Source organism: Poecilia mexicana, unplaced genomic scaffold (genome assembly GCF_051168715.1).
Source record: "Poecilia mexicana isolate PSO_F unplaced genomic scaffold, ASM5116871v1 scaffold_5, whole genome shotgun sequence".
Lineage (NCBI taxonomy): Eukaryota > Metazoa > Chordata > Actinopteri > Cyprinodontiformes > Poeciliidae > Poecilia > Poecilia mexicana.
This window is the reverse complement of record NW_028263374.1, coordinates 23,599,728-23,618,570: the sequence shown is the minus strand read 5'-3', so window position 1 is coordinate 23,618,570 and position 18,843 is coordinate 23,599,728. Positions and strand designations below refer to the sequence as shown.

Below are 18,843 nucleotides of genomic sequence, written 5' to 3'. Positions count from 1 at the left end.
AATCAGAACCATGTTTTTAGGTGGGAATATGAAATTTATTTGCATTGTTAGATGAAGCAGAGATTGTCAGGTGATCCAACACACTGTGGCGCACACTGGTGAAATACCTGAGCTTGGCATTCTGGCCAACAGAAGACAAACTTTTCCACAAGCCTCCGAGAGCACGCGCACACAGTGACAACGAGCTCATCGAGAAAGGCTTCAATTTGTACAAAGTAATAGAAAACGAATGAGTTCATTAAGGCATTTTTTTTTAACTTCACAGATGAGAGTGGACCTGATGCCAGGAACTATAAGCACACAAGCTGCAGCGATGGTGGTGTACCTCACAGAGTCATTATGAAAAGTTGTTCAGCTGAGTTTTCAGGTAGAAGTCATACAAAGCCTCTCCAGATACAAACTGTACAGTGGAATACTACAACATGCATACTGAGGAACCAGTTCATTCCTTATTTTGTCCTAGAACACTGAGAGAACCAGAAATAAAGATAGGAAAGTGACATTCTATGATTTTTCTAAAATGTACCTTGTATTTCATACCAAATCTGCAAAGTGGAGCCCTCCGCCATGTTCTTTTGACGACCTAGATCACCCAAATCCCTCTAGATTGTTTTAATTTTATTACAAAGCTCAAGTCTTTTAGGCATCCCATTCAGCAAACTTTGAAATGCAACTTAGTTCAATTTGAAGACAAAGAAAGCTTTGGGAATTGTAACTGGTAAATGTTCAGTAAGCGTTTTTGACATATAAAACCTCTCCCTTTCTTTTTACCTGATTTACAATGGGGTGGGGTGGGGAGGTTGGGAACCATAATCCTAAAATATTGGATTTTGTCAAAGAAATTTTTCTACCAATTCAATTTTTTGCATTATTCTTCAGGTGTTGGAAAGAAATCTAACAATTTTTCTATTCAGTCTTTTATTAAAAACAGTTACTCAAAAATACTTTTCTACAAAATTCCAATTAAATCCCAACATTTTAATTTCAAACTGGATTGTTTTAAAATGTGTCAAAAATCTGAGATTTGGCATATATGACATGCTAAACAAAAGACTGGTAGAAGCAAGATTTTTTTTTTATGTATAGTGCCAAAACCCATTAAACATTCTTCCGAATTAAAGTTTTTATTTTCAGATAATCATTTTTCAAGTAAATGTAATAAAAGGGAAAAAAAAACTGATCTGGTCTTTCAACACTTATGTAAAGATATATTCAGATATCTGAATGATTAAACACCACGACTGTCCTGAAATCGGTTAATGTTAACTGAGATACTGCACATTTTTTGAGACTCAACACTTGGCATTACTGATGGTAAAGAAAACTGTAGAGTCCTAGAAACAGACTCCGAAAAAAAAAAAAAAAAAAACATTAACAGGCACAAAATGCATAAGCAGGAAATTATAACCGGGTCTGCATGAATCCAGACCATCAATGGAAACCCTCTCCAGCAGCAGCAATCTTAAACACGGCGTCAGTCTGAGGTGAGCGATCAGCAGCAGCCACACACAGAATAGACGGGGTTTTAATAAACTTGATCATCACAAAAAAAAAAAAAAAAAGAAGAAGAAGAAAAACCCAGGAGCTTGTTTTTACACCTCATCTCCTGCGCATTCATTCACGTGTGCACCTGTTCTGTTAGAGCAGATATGTGTTTGGGGGAAAACAGTGAGATCAATATTAGACACAGCTCATAGGGAGGATTCAGTCAGGCAGCTGCACTGTGTTCATTCATCAGTCTGGTGAGAGTCTGGGGATTTCTCATCCACAATCCCATGAAAAGAAATGAAGAAAAAAAAGAAAGAAAGAAAAAAAAAAAGCAAAAACCCATCAGATGATCTGAGAAGGATTTTCAAATAAAAGTCACAATTTGGTGTCATTAAGTTTGCATCATTTTGTTCTGATGTTACTATGAATTAACAGCCTTGGTTATTTTAATACCACACACCGTTACATACCAAGTTGGTGCAAACATCTTAGTAAGAGTAGGCGATAAAAGTGAGACGTGCAGGTATGATTTGGTCTTTTCATGGGATTTCTTTTTGGGCGGGGTGGATGCGACAGCCGGTGAACCGTAACAGGACTGAAACAAGTTTTCATTTTAGTTATCAAAACTAAAATGAAAACAGTATCACACAGTATCCTATTGTGTGAAATTACTACCATGAATTTACTGTTGCGATCAAAGGCCACTATTAGTCTCTCAGGCCTCTCACATACACCTGCAAAACTATAAATGCCATTACAGAGTCCTCCAACTCAATAGTTCTCCTTTCCCACTTGTAAAAATGTTTCTTTTTGTAACCAAAAAACCTTTTCATTGACTAACCCAGTAATGCAGAAAGTAAAACGAAATATCAACAGATTAAAGCGAATGGACTGGCAGTGAATATTTTTGAAGTACAAAAAAAAAAAAAAAAAAAAGGACGTTCTGATACGTTACATAATAAAGTTGCTGCCGTTTCCTCCAAAAACATATTTTGCTGATACAAAATAGCAGCACAGCTTTGATTCATGTGCAGAAGATGAAGTTGCTTTAAAAATCAAATACATGAAATTTATATATATATATATATATATGTGTGTGTGTATATATATATATGTGTGTGTATTTATATATTTATATGTGTTGTAGCAGGACTTTTAACTTAAGAGAAGCACACTATAACAGTTTCCTATTTACAATAGCAAAAGTTAAAGTTAGGCAAATATTACAAAAATCCTTATCATGAAAAGCAAAAACCTTGATTCATTCCTTGTACATTTTCTTGCACTTATACAGTTAAAACACATGTAAGTTTCTCTCCTTGGACGCACCGAGTAGCACCTGTACTCCTCTGAAACATTTGCTCATTGTAACCATGAATTTGTCAGAAATTCAATTCTGTATTGGTGGAAAAAAACATAGAAAAGAAAAAATGACAGTAATATTCCAGTATCCTATTGTATAATATTTGTCCTCACATTCAGTTGGCAGAAGCACATACTTTACACCACATCGACTCCTGCCTCTTTAGGAGTAAAACTGAGGGAAGAGAAGATGAGTGCGACTAAGTGGAAGGGACAGAGTCAGTAACGGCTGGCGTCCCCTCAGTGATTAGCTGGACTGAGGACTAAGCGAAGGCTTGATTTTGAAAACAAAAATGTGAAGATGGCAGGCAATCTGGTTGCAAACACTGACACAGTAGCGCACCAGATCAAACAGGGATATGATCTGCAAAAGACAAGAGAAAGGTTACCATTTTAAGACTGAAAAAGCAAAGTTACAGACACAGGTAAGGCACAATATAATCAGAAAACTCAAGACGAAACTTCAACCACTTCAGAAATTAAAATATGATTATTAAACTGTTTGCAAAGTTTTCTGCAAATCATATAATGTTGACCTAAGATGCATATGTGGGGGAAAAGAAAGCTTAGAAGTTTGGAAAAAAACAACAAAAACAAAACAAGTACACCGCTACTGGTTGAAAAGGATTTCAAACACAATCAGGACTCATTGAGGAATTGTAACTGATAAGGAATCTACAAACATCACAATTTAAGCAACCTTACAAAACATGTTTTAACTCAGTGGTTCCCAAAGATTTTCTTTTTTCTTCCATTCATCGCACACCCCCTGCAATGGCACTGCACCACCACTAGGGGACGCACCCCACACTGTTTTAACTTAAACCATTGATGTTGAAATACACCAGTCAGCATCAAGCATGTACTTACCAGTGCAATCCAGAGTACCAGGTACTCATCAATAAAACTATTGAAATACTGATCGAGAAACAGTAATCCTGGCCCCAAGAAGGCTAAATCATGGAGATGCATCTCACTTTTTGTCATATGTGCTACCTGTGAAGAGACAAATATGTAGATCACATCAAAAATCAAATAGAAGATTGTGCAATCTCTAAAAACACAACAAAATTTTTAGGAAGGAACATCAGCACTGGCCACAGGAAGTCTCATGAGTGAGAACAGCTTTGTTTATCCCCGTTGGCTATGATAACTGAATGTAAATAATTTGACTTAATGATTTATATTTAGCACTTTGTACATTTTCTTTCTAACAACTAAAAATTTGAGCTCAAGTACAAATAAATGATATCTACTCAAAGATTATGCTGCTAACAAAGTTTAATCGGCAGATAATTTGACCAAAATCCACTCTGGTGTATAGAAATTACAAACTTAGATAATTTTATTTTTAAAAGTGTAAACTCAAAGAGTCTTTCATCTTTTACATGAGTCTAATATGTCAACGGGGTTGTGCACAAAAATGAGTTAAACACCATAAAGTGGAAGTCCAGGATCATGCTTAAATCAAAATGTAATTTATCAAATTTCTTCAAAAAAGAGATTTTTGTATGCTGGGTGAGCCTTCCTCTACGGGTCTTAAAAGTTAAAACTTCAGATAAAGGTCAGATTGAACAATTCACAATATGACTACAGTGGTGCATTAATCATGATTCCTGCATTTATCCCATTTAGTCTTGAAAATTATAATTATTGCTTTGTTTAATATGTCTGGTGTACTAAAAATGTCAGATGTTTAATGGCATACAAAAATGCCAGATGTGACATAGATTTCCATTTCTACTGAAGACTTACAACTAATTTATTTGTGATTTTGGCCGATACAAAGCCAAACGCCAGGATATAAAGACATGGATGTTTCTCGAAGAGCTGGACAGCAGACTTTTTGTATATCATCATCGCCAAAATTATAACTGAACCAATATGTAGGACAGGAGAGAGGACGCTGGTTCCCTGGGGACAAAGGACAACAAAATCAGTGTCAGTACATTTATACAGAGGAGAACTAAGAACCAGTTCCTAAAATCTTATGTTTCGAACAGTCTTTCATTTTACAAAGATAAAAAATTGGCCCTGTAGTTGGTACCAGCTACAAGGGACATGTAGCTGGTGCCAACATGTGCCCTGAATACTCAATCACAAATGAACAGAGCTAGAAACAGATTATTTTCTGAAATAAAGTATCACCTGTCATTTTTATACAGACAACTGCGAAGTTTATTTCCCTGTGAATTGTTTTGCTCCCTGCTCTGCTCATTGTCTTCTTAAGTACCTGGCTTAAATCAGGAGATGGGTGGAACTAAATCTTCTGAATTTTAATAAGAACAAGATAAAAGTCCTGCTGTTTGGGCCAACTGGCACCGATAGAAAACAAAAAAAACAGTAGTAGAAATCTGGGTGTGAGAGTTGACACTCCTTTATGATTGATAGTTAAGTAAACACTGGTAAAATCCTTCCTTTTCCAGTTGAGTCATTTATCATAAATAAAGCAGTCACTCTGAAACTGTAATCCATTCTTTTACAATCTTGGCTCCTTGCTCTTTGTTTCTTTTTGGAATTAGTCATACATTTTCTTCCTCACGATAGAAAAAGCTGCTTCTTGATTAGCCTGCACAAGGGAAAAGAAGACATTTGGGAATACTAGCATCTATTTATTGGCTTCAAATTACTTTCAAAATATATTTTAAAATTTGTATGTTTAAGCCACATATGACGTTTCACTGTCATATGGCAGGACGATATGGACGAATTTTAGTGAAATTATTGATCACGCATCTATTGCGATATACAATTTTGTACTGATTTATTATTCAGCCCTACTATGTCAGCTCAGTAAAGTAGTGAGTCAAGAGATGATGGAGTTTTGTTTTATTGTTTTGCCAGTACAGTCACAAGGGTATTTTAAAATTACCCTTCAGTCCTTGTACCATCTGTGTAGCTTTTGTTCAGCTCTATTTTGTCCTTAAGTTTGGCTTTACTATGGAGCCTTTTTGGTGAGTGTCACTTATCTGAAAGCAGTCAAACAATTATAAATCATAACATTCAGATTACAAAATATGAACAGCGGTTTTACAGAGATATACTGTCAGCAGACTATTGGTCTGTTCATGGGGCTTACAGCACAGCTGATACAGAGATGTGGACTGTATGGATTTGCATAGGGAGCAGGTGAGATCTGATTACAAAGAGTCACCCAGGAAAAAACTTTATGAGCTAAACTCTTTATAACAATTCACTAACTAATCCCGCACCTCCACAAACAGCAACATCAATGACACTTTTGAACCAAAATGTTCTGATACTTACAGCTATTGTGGATCCATTTTTACCAACACCTCCAGTAAATATAACTCTGAAGTAATTTGTGCAAGAGAAGATGGCTCCTAATAAAGTGCATATGGCCGGAATCATTTTCATCTGGATATTTAGGACGGGAATCTGGGAATCAAAAGATTCACACAGCAAACTTAGAAACTTACAGTTGGTCAAACAAAGAGATTAAAACATACGCTGGTCCGGTTCTTAAAGTTGTTCTGTACGTCATAAGCACAATCAGAGTAGCATCCACACTGAAGACGTCATGAGCAATGTTAGAGAATAATAAAAGCGCTATCAGAATTGTTTGTTTTTACTAGTATAAAACAGTCAACACAACAATGTTAGAGCAGCATTACATGTTGATGAAATTATCAAAATTACCACAATTATAGAATCATATGCAATATGTCAATTTATTGGAATTAGAACCATTCAAAATTACCAGTGACTGCCAAAAAGCAGATCCTCCCACGGCGGCCAGCAAATACATGATTATAATGAAGATTTGCACCTCAGTCACATCAATGCTGAGTGGGAGGAAAAAGCAGAGGATTTACAGTGAAGTTTAGTAAAAGTCTACCAGCACATCAAATTCCTGCAGCCTTCCTCCACAAGACATTACCAGACATGGAGCCAGTGGTTTGGGTCTACATGTTGAACTGTAAATTTTTGTACAGGTAGAAAATAATTGAAACAGATTATGAATCATTGTTCTCAATGTGACTCCATGCAGGACAGCAGCCATTGTGGAGGCAGTGCAGCAGTAAGCCATGCAGGCAGCAGCCAGGAAGTTTACCATCACGTTCCACAGGGAGGGACCAACAGTGGCTGTGAACATCTGTAATCCTGCTAGACAGAGCTGCAGCTCTGTTATGTCAAATCTACACACAGGACACATTACATTTACTCCACCTCGACTGCACACATTACTGCTACAGGCTGATGAAAGGACTAATATCAAAGTATTACTGCTGGATCCACTTTTAGATAACTTCTTCAGAGCCTTGGAGTAAGCCCAAGATTGCAAGATGCCAAGAACCTGTTCCTGGGTTCTTCCAACCATGTTTTTATTCAACAAAAGGTCTCTTTTTAGTAATAGTCTTTTAAGACCAAGTATGACATACTAAACACTACACAAACACAAAATCTAAAAGTAATTTTGGTCTAGTTTCTAGTGTATAATATCTTCACCTTTAATAAGACAAAACTAACATACAAGTAACTTTACATCAAGATATAGGAGCTTGTTTTAAGCTCAAACTAAAGCGAAAATACTTGGTAAGATTTTGTGTTCTTGCAGTGAAATTATGTGGATTAGCTTTTGGCAAATTTTCAATCACATAATCAGCCTCTAGGTTCTCAAGAAAAGCTATAAATGAGCAGAACCCAAAATAAAGTTCCAGAAAAAAGGGTTCATTTCGGAATCAATTTTCATTTACGAAAAAATTTAATTTATAGCTTCAGCCTTTAAAAGAAGCACAAGTGGCACTTTTTCCATTGAGTTTAGCACATCTTTAGCTTCAGCCAATTGTATAGAGTAATGTTAAAATTTCAGCAATTACAGCAAAACTTACATTGACCTTGGCAACCAACTCAGGACTGACCCATCATGCTATTTCATCCAACTAGAAAGTCAGTGTACAATAATACTGATACTCAAGCTAATCTCTCTCTCTCTATATATATATTACCATCTTTTATAAAACATAAAAAGGCACAATGCACTTAATTTTATATTTGTGACAAAAAGAAACCATTTTTAAATAATATAATTTCTGACAATAATGTGTGAATAAAGGGGATTTGTTTGTTCTGTTTTGTTAATTTTAAAGCACTTGAAATATACAAGACTTTTTAAAAGCTAAAAAACAAGCTTGTGTGTCACTAAAGGCAGGTCTGAAATCAGCAGTACTGACAAATAATCAGACTGAGACAAAACAGATTTGTTTTCATTGTTTCTTGACTCACATGCCAAAGCGTAGCGTTCCCGACACGTATGTTTGCCAGTGGGCACAGTAGAACATAAACATCCCAGCGAAGCAGCAGAAGAACATCCAGTCTGGGTTGGTGCCCAGCTGCACTGCTATGCTGGTTCCCAGTACAACAAACACTGCAAGGATGAAACACAGGTACAGACACTGTTTACATGGTTACAGGTTTTCCAAGACAAAGGCTCTGCTCATTCAGAGGGTTTTTTTTTCTTTAGGTACAACCAACTGTGCCTTGCTATTGTATTTCTGCAGTACAGAGGCAGAATAAAGACATGGGGGGGGGGGTCAGGCTGTTATGCTGCTGGGCTCCAGAAGAAGTGGTGACACAGACAAAAAGAGGTGTGTGCAATGGGAGGTCAGCACTGTGAGACATGCTGTTCTAATCAAGACAGAGATTTGAGCGTTTGCAAGCACACGCCAATACATTGTAGAGTGTTATAAATGAATGACCACAGAGAAAACTGCAGCAACATCAGACCGAGGTGTTCGCTAACAGAAGTACAAAAACAAAACTCCACATGATGAGAGCCAGACATCAACACAACCCACCTGTAGAGAGGGAATCACAGCCGTGGTCAAACAACTCGCCCAATGGAGAGCTGCTATTGGTGCGTCTGGCCTGTTTCCCATCAATGGCGTCCAATGACTGGTAGATAAAGAGACCCACTGCACACATTAGGTATGCCCAGAGAGGAGCCTGCAGAAACACAAACACAGAAAAATGTAGTTATCATTAAGAGTTGTATTACAGGAAGCTCCCCCCCCCCCAGGAATATTTTATTCCAAGGATAATAAACAGAAGCTATTAGAATAACCAAACGTATCAGTACAGAATATTTTTCCCAATGGAGTCTACAAAGGACTGTAGACTCCATTAAATAATATAAACCAACACACTGCTTCCAGTCAAGATGGCCCATTTAGTCTTAAAAATATATTATCTGCAATCTTTGCAGAAAAAACGTTTAATTAAATTAAGAATTAACTTTTCAGCTTTGTTATTGATAACGTCGTCAAACCACATTCACATTTTCTCACCACTTTAATAAGCTGATTATATCGTTAAATAATTTATTTTAAACGATTTTAATCTCTTCCTCTTCAACAGTTTCCTATTAGCAGTGTCCAGAATCATTTAGGTAGTAAGAATATGTTCCAGGACTAGAAGTATTTGTCCTGTCCCACCTGCTCAGTGGCAGTTGGGCAGTAGTAGACAAGAACAAGGGTGGTGAAGACATTGGTGGCCAGGCCGATGATGGTGATGAGGTTGGGGGCAATCCAGGAAGGGACCTGTCCAACCAACCACTCCCAATAGCGCTGCATCAGAGGCTCCAGCAGCGAGCGTCCAGCACTGCTGTACCTGCAGGGACGGAAAACAAGCAGGTGGAGATTTCTCCCAAAACTAGAATCAAAAATGATGGAGTTGAAAGAAGGATCAAATCACCATAGCAACGGCTAAGCTGGGTTTTAACATTTGTAGATTGTTGATTCTTGTCATTATTGGGCCCATTTTTTTCCCCAAAACATAGCTCATCCTGCAGTTACGCATCATCCTTTTGTACTGTAGTGTTTAAGGGAAATATTATTTTTACTTTTTGTAATTCATAAAAACTCCAATTCATCTTATAAGCTATAAATTTGTGTGCAGGAACAGTCGTGAAAAGGGTTTGCATTAATCATTTAAAACAGACGTCAGACCTGACATACTTGTTCTACTTTAAACAAACAGTAAGTATAAAGAAGCAGAACTTTTATACAAAAGAGACTCATCACTCCTCATTATCGCACTGGATGAGTAAACACTACAGCACAAAAGCAAACACCAGGTAAAGTAATTGAGAACAATACACATGTTGTACTGAAATGTCTTGGGTTTCATTGTTGAACTACTCTCAAACGCTTTCTATATAATTATGTTTTAAGTACAGCCTGAACATCATTATGTGCCCTAAAACATTTAATTTAGTGTAACATGCAAAAACAAGAGAAACAATAATAAAGTACTTGGCACATACATTCCATTTGATGAGCTGTTGCATGAAAACTTGCAACTTAATTATTGCGAAATAATGATTACAAGTATTATAAACACAACATTTACGAAAAATGACACTTTTGCAAGATTAATATTCAGTTCAATTTGTTCAGCAGAGCAATGTGTATTAAACATGACACACAAACAAACTGAATCGTTGACGTGATAGGCAAACGTATGAAATGATGGTAGATTTTATTCCTTAAGTTTCATAGTAAAACATTCAATAATCTATTTAATTAATCTTTTATTACATTATATTTTACAATAAACCAAACCTAATAAAATAATTTATTAAAATTAAAAAATACTTAATTGATACCAAAGGGAAATTAAATAAATTTCTAAAACAACACTTTTTTCATGATTGGTAAATATTTTATGTAGTTGTAAAATACATACTGCCACTTATTGGAGTTAGATTAGATTAGATTTATTGTCCAATGACAGGATGCAGAGTTTTTACCTATGCTCCTCCAGTCTCTTGAGCTGGTGCCGGGATAGAGGGGGAGAAGGAAGCTCGATCAGCCTGCGCAGCACTCCAGGAGACAGCCAGCAGGCCGCTTCCATGCCCATGCCCGACCGATGATCCTTGTCACGGGCAAGGCTTCGGCGAGTACGCAGCCCCCCACCTTGCTGCCCCGCGGTGCTCATGGAGCCCTGATGTGATCCCTGATGGCTCTGCCTCTGCCACTGTCCTGCCTGGAGGGCTAAAAATCCACGATGTGGCTGGATGATTTCTAGGGAGAATTAACCAATGGTTTTCTGTGAAAAATCTACTAAAAATGATAATGATATTTCCAGAAGGACTATAACATAAATAAAATAAATCTACTGCAGGTCTTCAAATTGAGTTTGCAGAAAATGAAGGAACTGCAAGATTATTTTAATCTTTTTTGGATTTTTACTCAACTCAGAAAATGCATCAAAATACGTGCTGTCGGTTGATGCATTTACATACCAAAAGCATGTTGCTTATTTTTCTTTTGATGCTCGTAGCAATCAGTATGTGACCTGCTGATCAGGAAGAGACTAGTAAACCGTGAGCTCAGTTTCTTTAGTTTAAAAGAAAACAACAACAAAAAAATAGCATGCAACTAAAAATGTCCTCACCAGTTCAGTTAATGAAGGGCAAAGTTACCTTAATATATCTATAACTAATTAACAATTAGTTAATAAATGCCAAGCCTATACTTCAGTCTTAGTTTGCTAGAAAGGTGACTATAGAAAATAATTAAACACTGCCATTTCTGTTTTTAAAGTAGCTCAAACAATCTTTTAAACAATTCACTGTTATTTATAAGTGGTTTTTAAAAATAGTTAAAAAAAAAAAAGAATGCAGAAAGTCTAAAGAACTAGGGAAACAAATTATGAAGTAGTCAGGGTATCTCAAGCGGTTTCACCAACTATTACTATTTATGGTTTGAGAGAAATGTCAAGTACTCCGTTATTAAAACAGCAATCCTTACATTCTTATATTAAGAATCTAACCAAAGATTAAACAATTAAAGTTCAAGTACCTCGGTCCAGCATTCATTTAAATATCTTCAGCGTTGCACATAGAGGAGGGAACATTATTTAAATTAAAACAACCTCTACTTTGCTATTAAACATAAACGTCCTCAGAGACAGGAGGACACAGCGACCCTTGTGAATCTCGACTGTCACTGATATAATCAATCAAGTCAGAATGGAACATCCAGACAAGTCAAAACACAACGTGTCATGTTGCGCTTGCTCTACTATTACACTTTGAGTTCCACCCAGAGTAACTCCGAAAGCTTGCCATCATCGTACAAACCAAAGGCGATTTATTTACGTCTAAATGCAGTAAGAATATACTTATTTAACTGTCAGCTCTCGGCAAAATACGAACTGCTGACAGTTTTTCATCGACAGCAAACATTTTCTTGAGTAGCATGTTAGCTGTTAGCTTGGTTCAAACGGACCAAATCCAACGAATTCATACTCCCTACCACCATTTAAGTTATTCTTGAATTTGAATTTTTATTTAAACAAAAAATGTGTAGTACGCACATTTTTTATTTACGAAAGTGGTGTTGATGGGTGTGCAGCCCTGTCTAGCTTAATAAGCTAAAACAAATTCAGCTAACGAATGCTAACACCAACTGACCTGGCGATTAAAGGACGAGATCCACGGACTGTCCAAGGGTCAGTTATGCAGCTTAAGTCCAACAGCCAGCTTGTCCTTGTAGTGTCCGCTCCGATTTACTGTTTATGATCCAGAGCAGCGTCTGCAACTGTTGAGAAATGTCCACGACCCGGTGTCCCAGCACCTAGTCGGCTCGGTGAGCTAGTTATCGTTAGCCATCACGGAAATCTCGCGACATCTACTTCAGTCAGGAAGAAATTTATCCAGAACTGGATCTCCCAGGCAACTAATAATAATACATTTTTAAATGTATAAGACATTCATACTGCAACTAATCATAATAATAACAATAATATTTTAAACTCAAATTATATTAGTGCAATATGTATAAAAGCACAATGAATAGTAAATTAAATTGAAAATGTACAAACACATCCCTAGCTTATTTCCATCAAACGACTTATACATCTACAAGACAATGCCACAAAAATAGGGCTCTGTTGGAATTATTAAAATGTGTGCTGACACTGCTGTTCAGGTAAGTTTTAAAGTATTCCTCCTATTATTCAATCATTTGACACATAAAACCATAGGCACTTGTGGTACATATTATGTACTTGAGGCATTTAGCTTAAATTAGCAGAGCAAAATAAAAAAAAAGCAAATTTAAATTAAACTTTAGTGTCTATTTTACCAGACAAAAAAAAAAAAGCCTAGCAGCATTTATTTTCTTTTACGTAACATTTTCAGGCAGTGTCCTGAAACAATGTAAAAACCAATCACATGGAAAATGATAGAGGGAGTAGATAATACATAATTTTCAGTTGTCAGGGTGTATGGGGCATGGTTTAAAATAAATCCCCATTATTAAAATTACTAGCTCCACAATCTAATTTGGAAAATATCCAACAAAACACCCCTCAAATCTTCAAATTTTGTCTAGATTTGAAGTGCATTGCAATTCTCTCTGAAAATACCGTTTGCTGAGAGCCCCTGTCAACTACTATGCAAACAAAAATAAATTAAAATTCATTAAAAGCAACATCTTTTTATGAAACCTACATGAATCATCACAAAAATTAGTTAATCATTAAATGTGTCTATTTCATACAGTTATATATTTCTATGACTGAATGCAAGTCTTGGCCACCTTACAGAAGATTTTATTGGTGTGCTGCAGGTTTTCTGTTGTACAAAAAAAATGACACGCTCAATCTTTCTGTACATTTTATTTGATCTTTTATGTGTGTTTGCGTGGTCTTAGGGCTCTTCATCCAAGAGATGATTCAAATGGGGATAAAAGAAGTCTCTCAGCATGTTCTGGACCTGAGCAGGCTGGGGGTTCTCTCCAGCTGGGATCAGAACTGGATTCAGAGGGGAGCTCAGGAGCTTTGAAGGGGTGAAAGCAGTAGCAGCAGCAGCTGAGCGTGTCTGTGCTGTGTGAAGACCCTCCATAGCGCTGGAAAGCCAGATGAGCCTTTTCAGACTCTGGATGTTTCGACCACGATCGTGCATTAGCTGGTGTTCAGTCACTGCTCGACGACTGCAGGGAGACCAAACACAAGTCAGTGCACTGCCTCACAACTCAGAAAACCTTTGAGGAATACACAGTTCCATCCAAACCAGGTTTAATCTAAAAACTCCCCATTCACGTTAGGTGGGTGCCAAAACCGTATTTTTACATTAACATAAAAACTGTTGGTACCCAAGCAAAAACATATCAAGGTATAATCTAAAAAAATGAATTGAAAGACTATTTTAATTGTTTACATAAAAGCAAAATCAAGTGAAGTATGTCCACCTGCATCAAATGTCACTTTTGGAATAGGTGGAAATTATTTTAAGACATAACAGAATTTACTGTTGATTCTGAAAAAGAAAAATAAATCAAGAAATGCTGCTGACATCTGAGGGCTTAATGCCATAAAAATTCAGATTTGTAGTCTTAGTTTTTTTATGTTAAATTGGACCTTTTTACCCAATTATGTATGAACTTTGTCATTGGTACTTGTAAAAATAATCAGGTAACATGTTAATGGATCAGAACATGAATCAACCACTTATCTATTAATTGAAGAACAGATTTTGGACTCATGAAATGAGTATAAATATCTTAAATAACTTATGTATGTTTAGCTTGTCTCGAGACAAAATAACTATCTGCACAAAAGCAGAAAATCAAAGATATTTGTCTCACTTGTCATTCTGTTGACAATGGCCGGTCGTAAAGATGACAAGAACCATCACAGCAACCAACTGCACTGGCGAGATCTGCATCTTCTGAATCAGAAAACATACACAAAATATAACATGAAAATGGAGAAAAATCTATCTGAAGTGCCGTACTCTTCCACTGGGAATAACAGAGAAGAGTTGGCGAATAACTATGTGGTAATAAAATCCAGAGTCAGGTTCCTCCTATAAACTTTTATTGTCACAAGTCAAATTTATTTGCCCTTCATTTTGACTGTTTCATTTTCTAAAAAAAAACATAGATGAGCAAAACAATTAACTCTTTGCTAAAACAAATTTCAGCAGTTATGAAACTAAGTCATTTATGAAACTATAAATCACAGAATTTTGCATAAATCAATAGCAATTATTCATTTCAAATCTCTGCACAACCTTGGATATTAGGGAAAATTTCTGTTGGCAATTATCAATAGTTTTAGATTTAGAAATCTATTTTCTAATTTTGAGTTATAAAACCTGAAATGAAACTTGTATGACAAAGCTTTCCATGGATGGGATTTTGTAAAAGAGGAAAGAATGAACTCCTAATAATCTCCTGCAGCTTAAATTTAAATTCTCTGGAGACCTAATTGTAGGTTTCTGCCATGTTAAAGGTGAGAACAGTAGAAAAAAAACATTGGTACAATATCAGTTTTCAGATTTGAGAAAAATAAAACGAAGCTAAAAAAAAAAAAAAAAAGAAATCACCAAGTTTCTATTATTATGCTATTACTTTTACATGGTGTAACTGACTATTGCAACTTCAGAATTACTTTCAGTACGATAAATTTTGTCATAAAAAATACAAATACACAGCATAAACTTTGAGAATAATTAACAAAATTCTCTTGGACAAACAATAATTGCAGGTACTTACATTTCTTCTCTCTGAGTGGAATCAGCTCCTCTATTGCTAAAATTCTCCAACTGAGATCTGATTCGACCCTTCAGACCTTTTATAAATCCCCCTGACACACACATACATAGACACACATTTTGTTTAGCCCACCCACATAATAAAAAGCCACAAATTTAAAATAGGACACTTGATTTGGAAATGAACAGAAAAAAAAAACGTCAGCAGCATCATCTCCAACATGTGACTTTTGTCCGGAGAGATAAAACGTCAAAGCCTTTTAGGCTTATTTGTGTTAACGTAATCCCAAACAGACCCCTGTCCCTCAATGCTTGCTTGCATGTGTTCTTTATTTAATCAGGTGCTTTAGAAAGAATGATCGAATTAAATTGAGGGATCAGGATTTCTCCATTTTGTGGTTTAATCCTCCACATTCCTTTTTTAAGAGACCCTGGCACCTGAGGTAAAAGGACAAATTTAGAGAATGGTTGAATGTTTGTATTGATTTCTTGGACAAAGAGACCCTGAATGAGTCAGTGCAGATGAGCTAAACCTCAGCAAAGTGTGCGACGCTTCAGGTTTAAACTTTTCCAAAGACTTCGTAGTTAAAATGTTTGTTACCTGGAGCTCTTCACCAGCTGCTTGATACCACCGACCCCAACACTTAATGAACCTAGGAGGACTGAGGTCTACCATGGTTGCCATGGTACCTCCACAGCCACCAATAGAAATACAGTCGTCCTGACAACATCTTCCAGGAGAAGTTTCTTTCTCCGTGAGGAATGTTGGCTCCCATCAGAAGCTTGTGGGCAGAAAAGATGAAGGAGGCATGGCATGATTCACTTTATTAGGGAATGAATCCAAAAAATATATATCAATAACATGGATAGAGGAGTAAAAAGTATAAAGTGATAGTGCTTCATAAAAAAATAGCTAAGGTATTGTGTCGAGACAATTTATGCTATGAACATAGCACTGTTATTTGCCTCCGTACAGATAAGTTCTGCTTTGCCACTGTCATCCTGTCCGGCGTGTAGCATGCCCTTCACTTGGCGTTTGCTAGGGATGGATGCCAGCCCCCCGCAACCCTGCAAGAAGTCTTTTACATATATTTTTTAATCCTATTCTGTACATTATTGTTTAAATGAAAGCTACGTTTGATAATAAATTGCATGTTTAAAGTAGCACAAATATATGTATTGGATTTGTGTCAAAACTTTGAATAGGCCACTCCTAAACCTCCATGTGGATTTTTGTAAGCCTTTCAGCTGCGAGTGCTTTGAAACATTGACCTGCTCCATCATCCAGATGTACTTTTTTAATATGTAAAGTATAGCTTTTTTTCTCCTTAATAAGAATAATAAGAATTTTGAGGATCGGTTGCTTGCATTTACCTGAGTTAAATTTGTCTGATACCAAGATCAGTTTGAATATCTGAAACATTTAGTTATGGCAAAAAGCAAAACTATAAGAAAGCTGTAAGGTGGGGAATATTTTCATAGCTTTATGTTTTGAACAGAAGTTATAAAGTATGGGGCTGCCAAAAAGGAAAAAAAAACCAAGAAAATAGAGAAGGCTAATGAATGAAATGAAGTAACATATACAGTGTTATTGTGACAGAAGGAGACTCTAGGACTGCTCTTAAAGTGAAAAGATAAATAAGGAAGAAGGAAGATTGATAACTGGTCTGCCAGATATTTTTTCTTCTGAATTATATCAATATTTTGCTTGTGATATTTCCCATGTATTGATATGGAGAGAAAAAAACCATTCATATAAACTTAAATAGTTATAATCTTTGTGTGTGCTCAGCTTACCTGCAAAAACATGCAGTGTAGGTTAATTGGCCATTTTAGATAGGAATGAGTGTGTTTGTTTGTCTCTCATGATCATGAATAAGACAATACTAGAATTTAAAATAATGAATAAATTCCTGGCAGCTATAAACTACTCCCACAACACCAGATGACCACAATTTTCAGAGTTAAGTGTTTCAGAACATGCAGATCCCTCTGACTCCCACTGACACCATTGGCGCTGTGTTCATGACATGGCCTGTGGTTACACAGAAGAGTACATTTCATCTGATGGACTTTGTGGCACCACACTGACTTGAAGGCAAATTCAAATGACGTCAAAACATGACTTTCAATGTCATTCACTTGATGCAGAATTGAGAAAGCTATATTCTTTCAAAAATGCTAGATTTTATTGCACAAATGTTCATTGGTTTATTTATGAATATTTAATAAAAATTGTGAAAAAAAACAAAACTTTTTCTTGCTTCCAAGAAAACAATCTGGCACACAAACAGCTGTTGCTATGTATTGATATTGCTTGGACCAACGGACGTAACTGCTATGGACTGAGTTTAGTTAGTCATTCTGGTTTTGAGTTTTGTGTTCTTCTTGGTTATGCTTATTGTTTCTTCTTGCTTATGTTTATTGTTTCATTTGTTTTTACTATGTATTGTTTGGCCATCATTTTTTCAGCCTCTCTAGTGTTGACCCCCCACAAAGCCGCAGCACATTTAATTAGACTCATATGTTCTAAACTGTTTTATTTGTAAATCTGGAATTATTTATTAGTTTTTTGTTTTTTTTTGCTTGATTAAACTCCACTTCAACAGTGTCTTTTCTGTCACCAGGATTCTACCAGGGGTTCATCAACCTCAAAACATGACTGTGTGAAAATGAAATGCAATAAAACTATTGCCAGTATTTTACTAGTGCAGACAACCAAATAGATTTTTTTAAGTAAGACCTTAAAATTTAACTAAAAGTATTTATCTTGATATTTAATCTTGGAACAAAAGTGAAAACCCTCCAGCACATTTGCTTGTCTTTTCCCAATTATTGCTCTAGTTAAGAATAGTCATGCCAAAGCAAATTATAAGCCCAATTTAAATCCCGTACCAGGATCAGGACAAGTGACCATCTGTTCATCTGTAGTGACAATTCAGACGTTGAGAGGCCAGTAAAGAGACAGACAAACACAAGAAAATTGCATCTTGGAGTATTTTCTAAGATGTGTGAAAACAAAGAGCAAAAAATTAATGACAGAAATAATTACTTCTTCATTTATTAGGTCAGACTGGCTCACTTTGCTTAGTTGGCATGTTAGAACTATTACATTTTAACAAGAAAACATACTTAGTACAAGAGTAATAACATGACTAAACTTTTAATGCTAAATATTTTTATCTTCTTAAGTGGTGCCTGGGTTGATCCTAAAAGATTCTGAAAATGTAGAACTGATTTGAACAAGACTTTAAAACTGCATTTATTTAGAAAACATAAATGACCCAAACTATGAGATCTCAAATTCTCAGCTCCAATAACATAAATTTGACACCTAATGCTGTTATCTAAAGTCTTGTCAGTTTGTATTATATGCTTGTGCAAATGTCACTAAGAACTCCATTTAAACAGGCTTAATATAAAACCACTTACCTTTTTTTCTCTTCATGGAGGTGGAAGATTTCCTT

General features: G+C 36.1%; 2 protein-coding genes across 3 annotated transcripts; both read right to left on the bottom strand.

Annotated features, from left to right (window-relative positions):
• Window positions 1-13: 13 nt before the first annotated feature.
• cept1b (choline/ethanolamine phosphotransferase 1b) lies at window positions 14-12,480 on the bottom strand. 2 transcript variants are annotated; one of them, XM_015005015.2, is made up of 10 exons: window positions 12,290-12,480; window positions 10,622-10,895; window positions 9,306-9,480; window positions 8,670-8,817; window positions 8,098-8,239; window positions 6,926-7,010; window positions 6,118-6,249; window positions 4,606-4,764; window positions 3,721-3,846; window positions 14-3,214 (listed from the first exon to the last, which is right to left on the bottom strand). In XM_015005015.2, the coding sequence occupies exons 2-10, from the start codon at window positions 10,807-10,809 to the stop codon at window positions 3,098-3,100; spliced, it is 1,272 nt and encodes a 423-aa protein (XP_014860501.1). In that variant the 5' UTR covers window positions 10,810-10,895; window positions 12,290-12,480; the 3' UTR covers window positions 14-3,097. The 2 variants fall into 2 exon arrangements, with proteins under 2 accessions (XP_014860501.1, XP_014860499.1); XM_015005013.2 differs by lacking the exon at window positions 6,926-7,010 and adding an exon at window positions 6,572-6,656.
• A 923-nt stretch (window positions 12,481-13,403) lies between these two features.
• pth4 (parathyroid hormone 4) lies at window positions 13,404-14,594 on the bottom strand. The gene is made up of 2 exons (XM_088006024.1): window positions 14,466-14,594; window positions 13,404-13,811 (listed from the first exon to the last, which is right to left on the bottom strand). The coding sequence occupies exons 1-2, from the start codon at window positions 14,543-14,545 to the stop codon at window positions 13,529-13,531; spliced, it is 363 nt and encodes a 120-aa protein (XP_087862150.1). The 5' UTR covers window positions 14,546-14,594; the 3' UTR covers window positions 13,404-13,528.
• Between the last annotated feature and the right edge of the window lie 4,249 nt (window positions 14,595-18,843).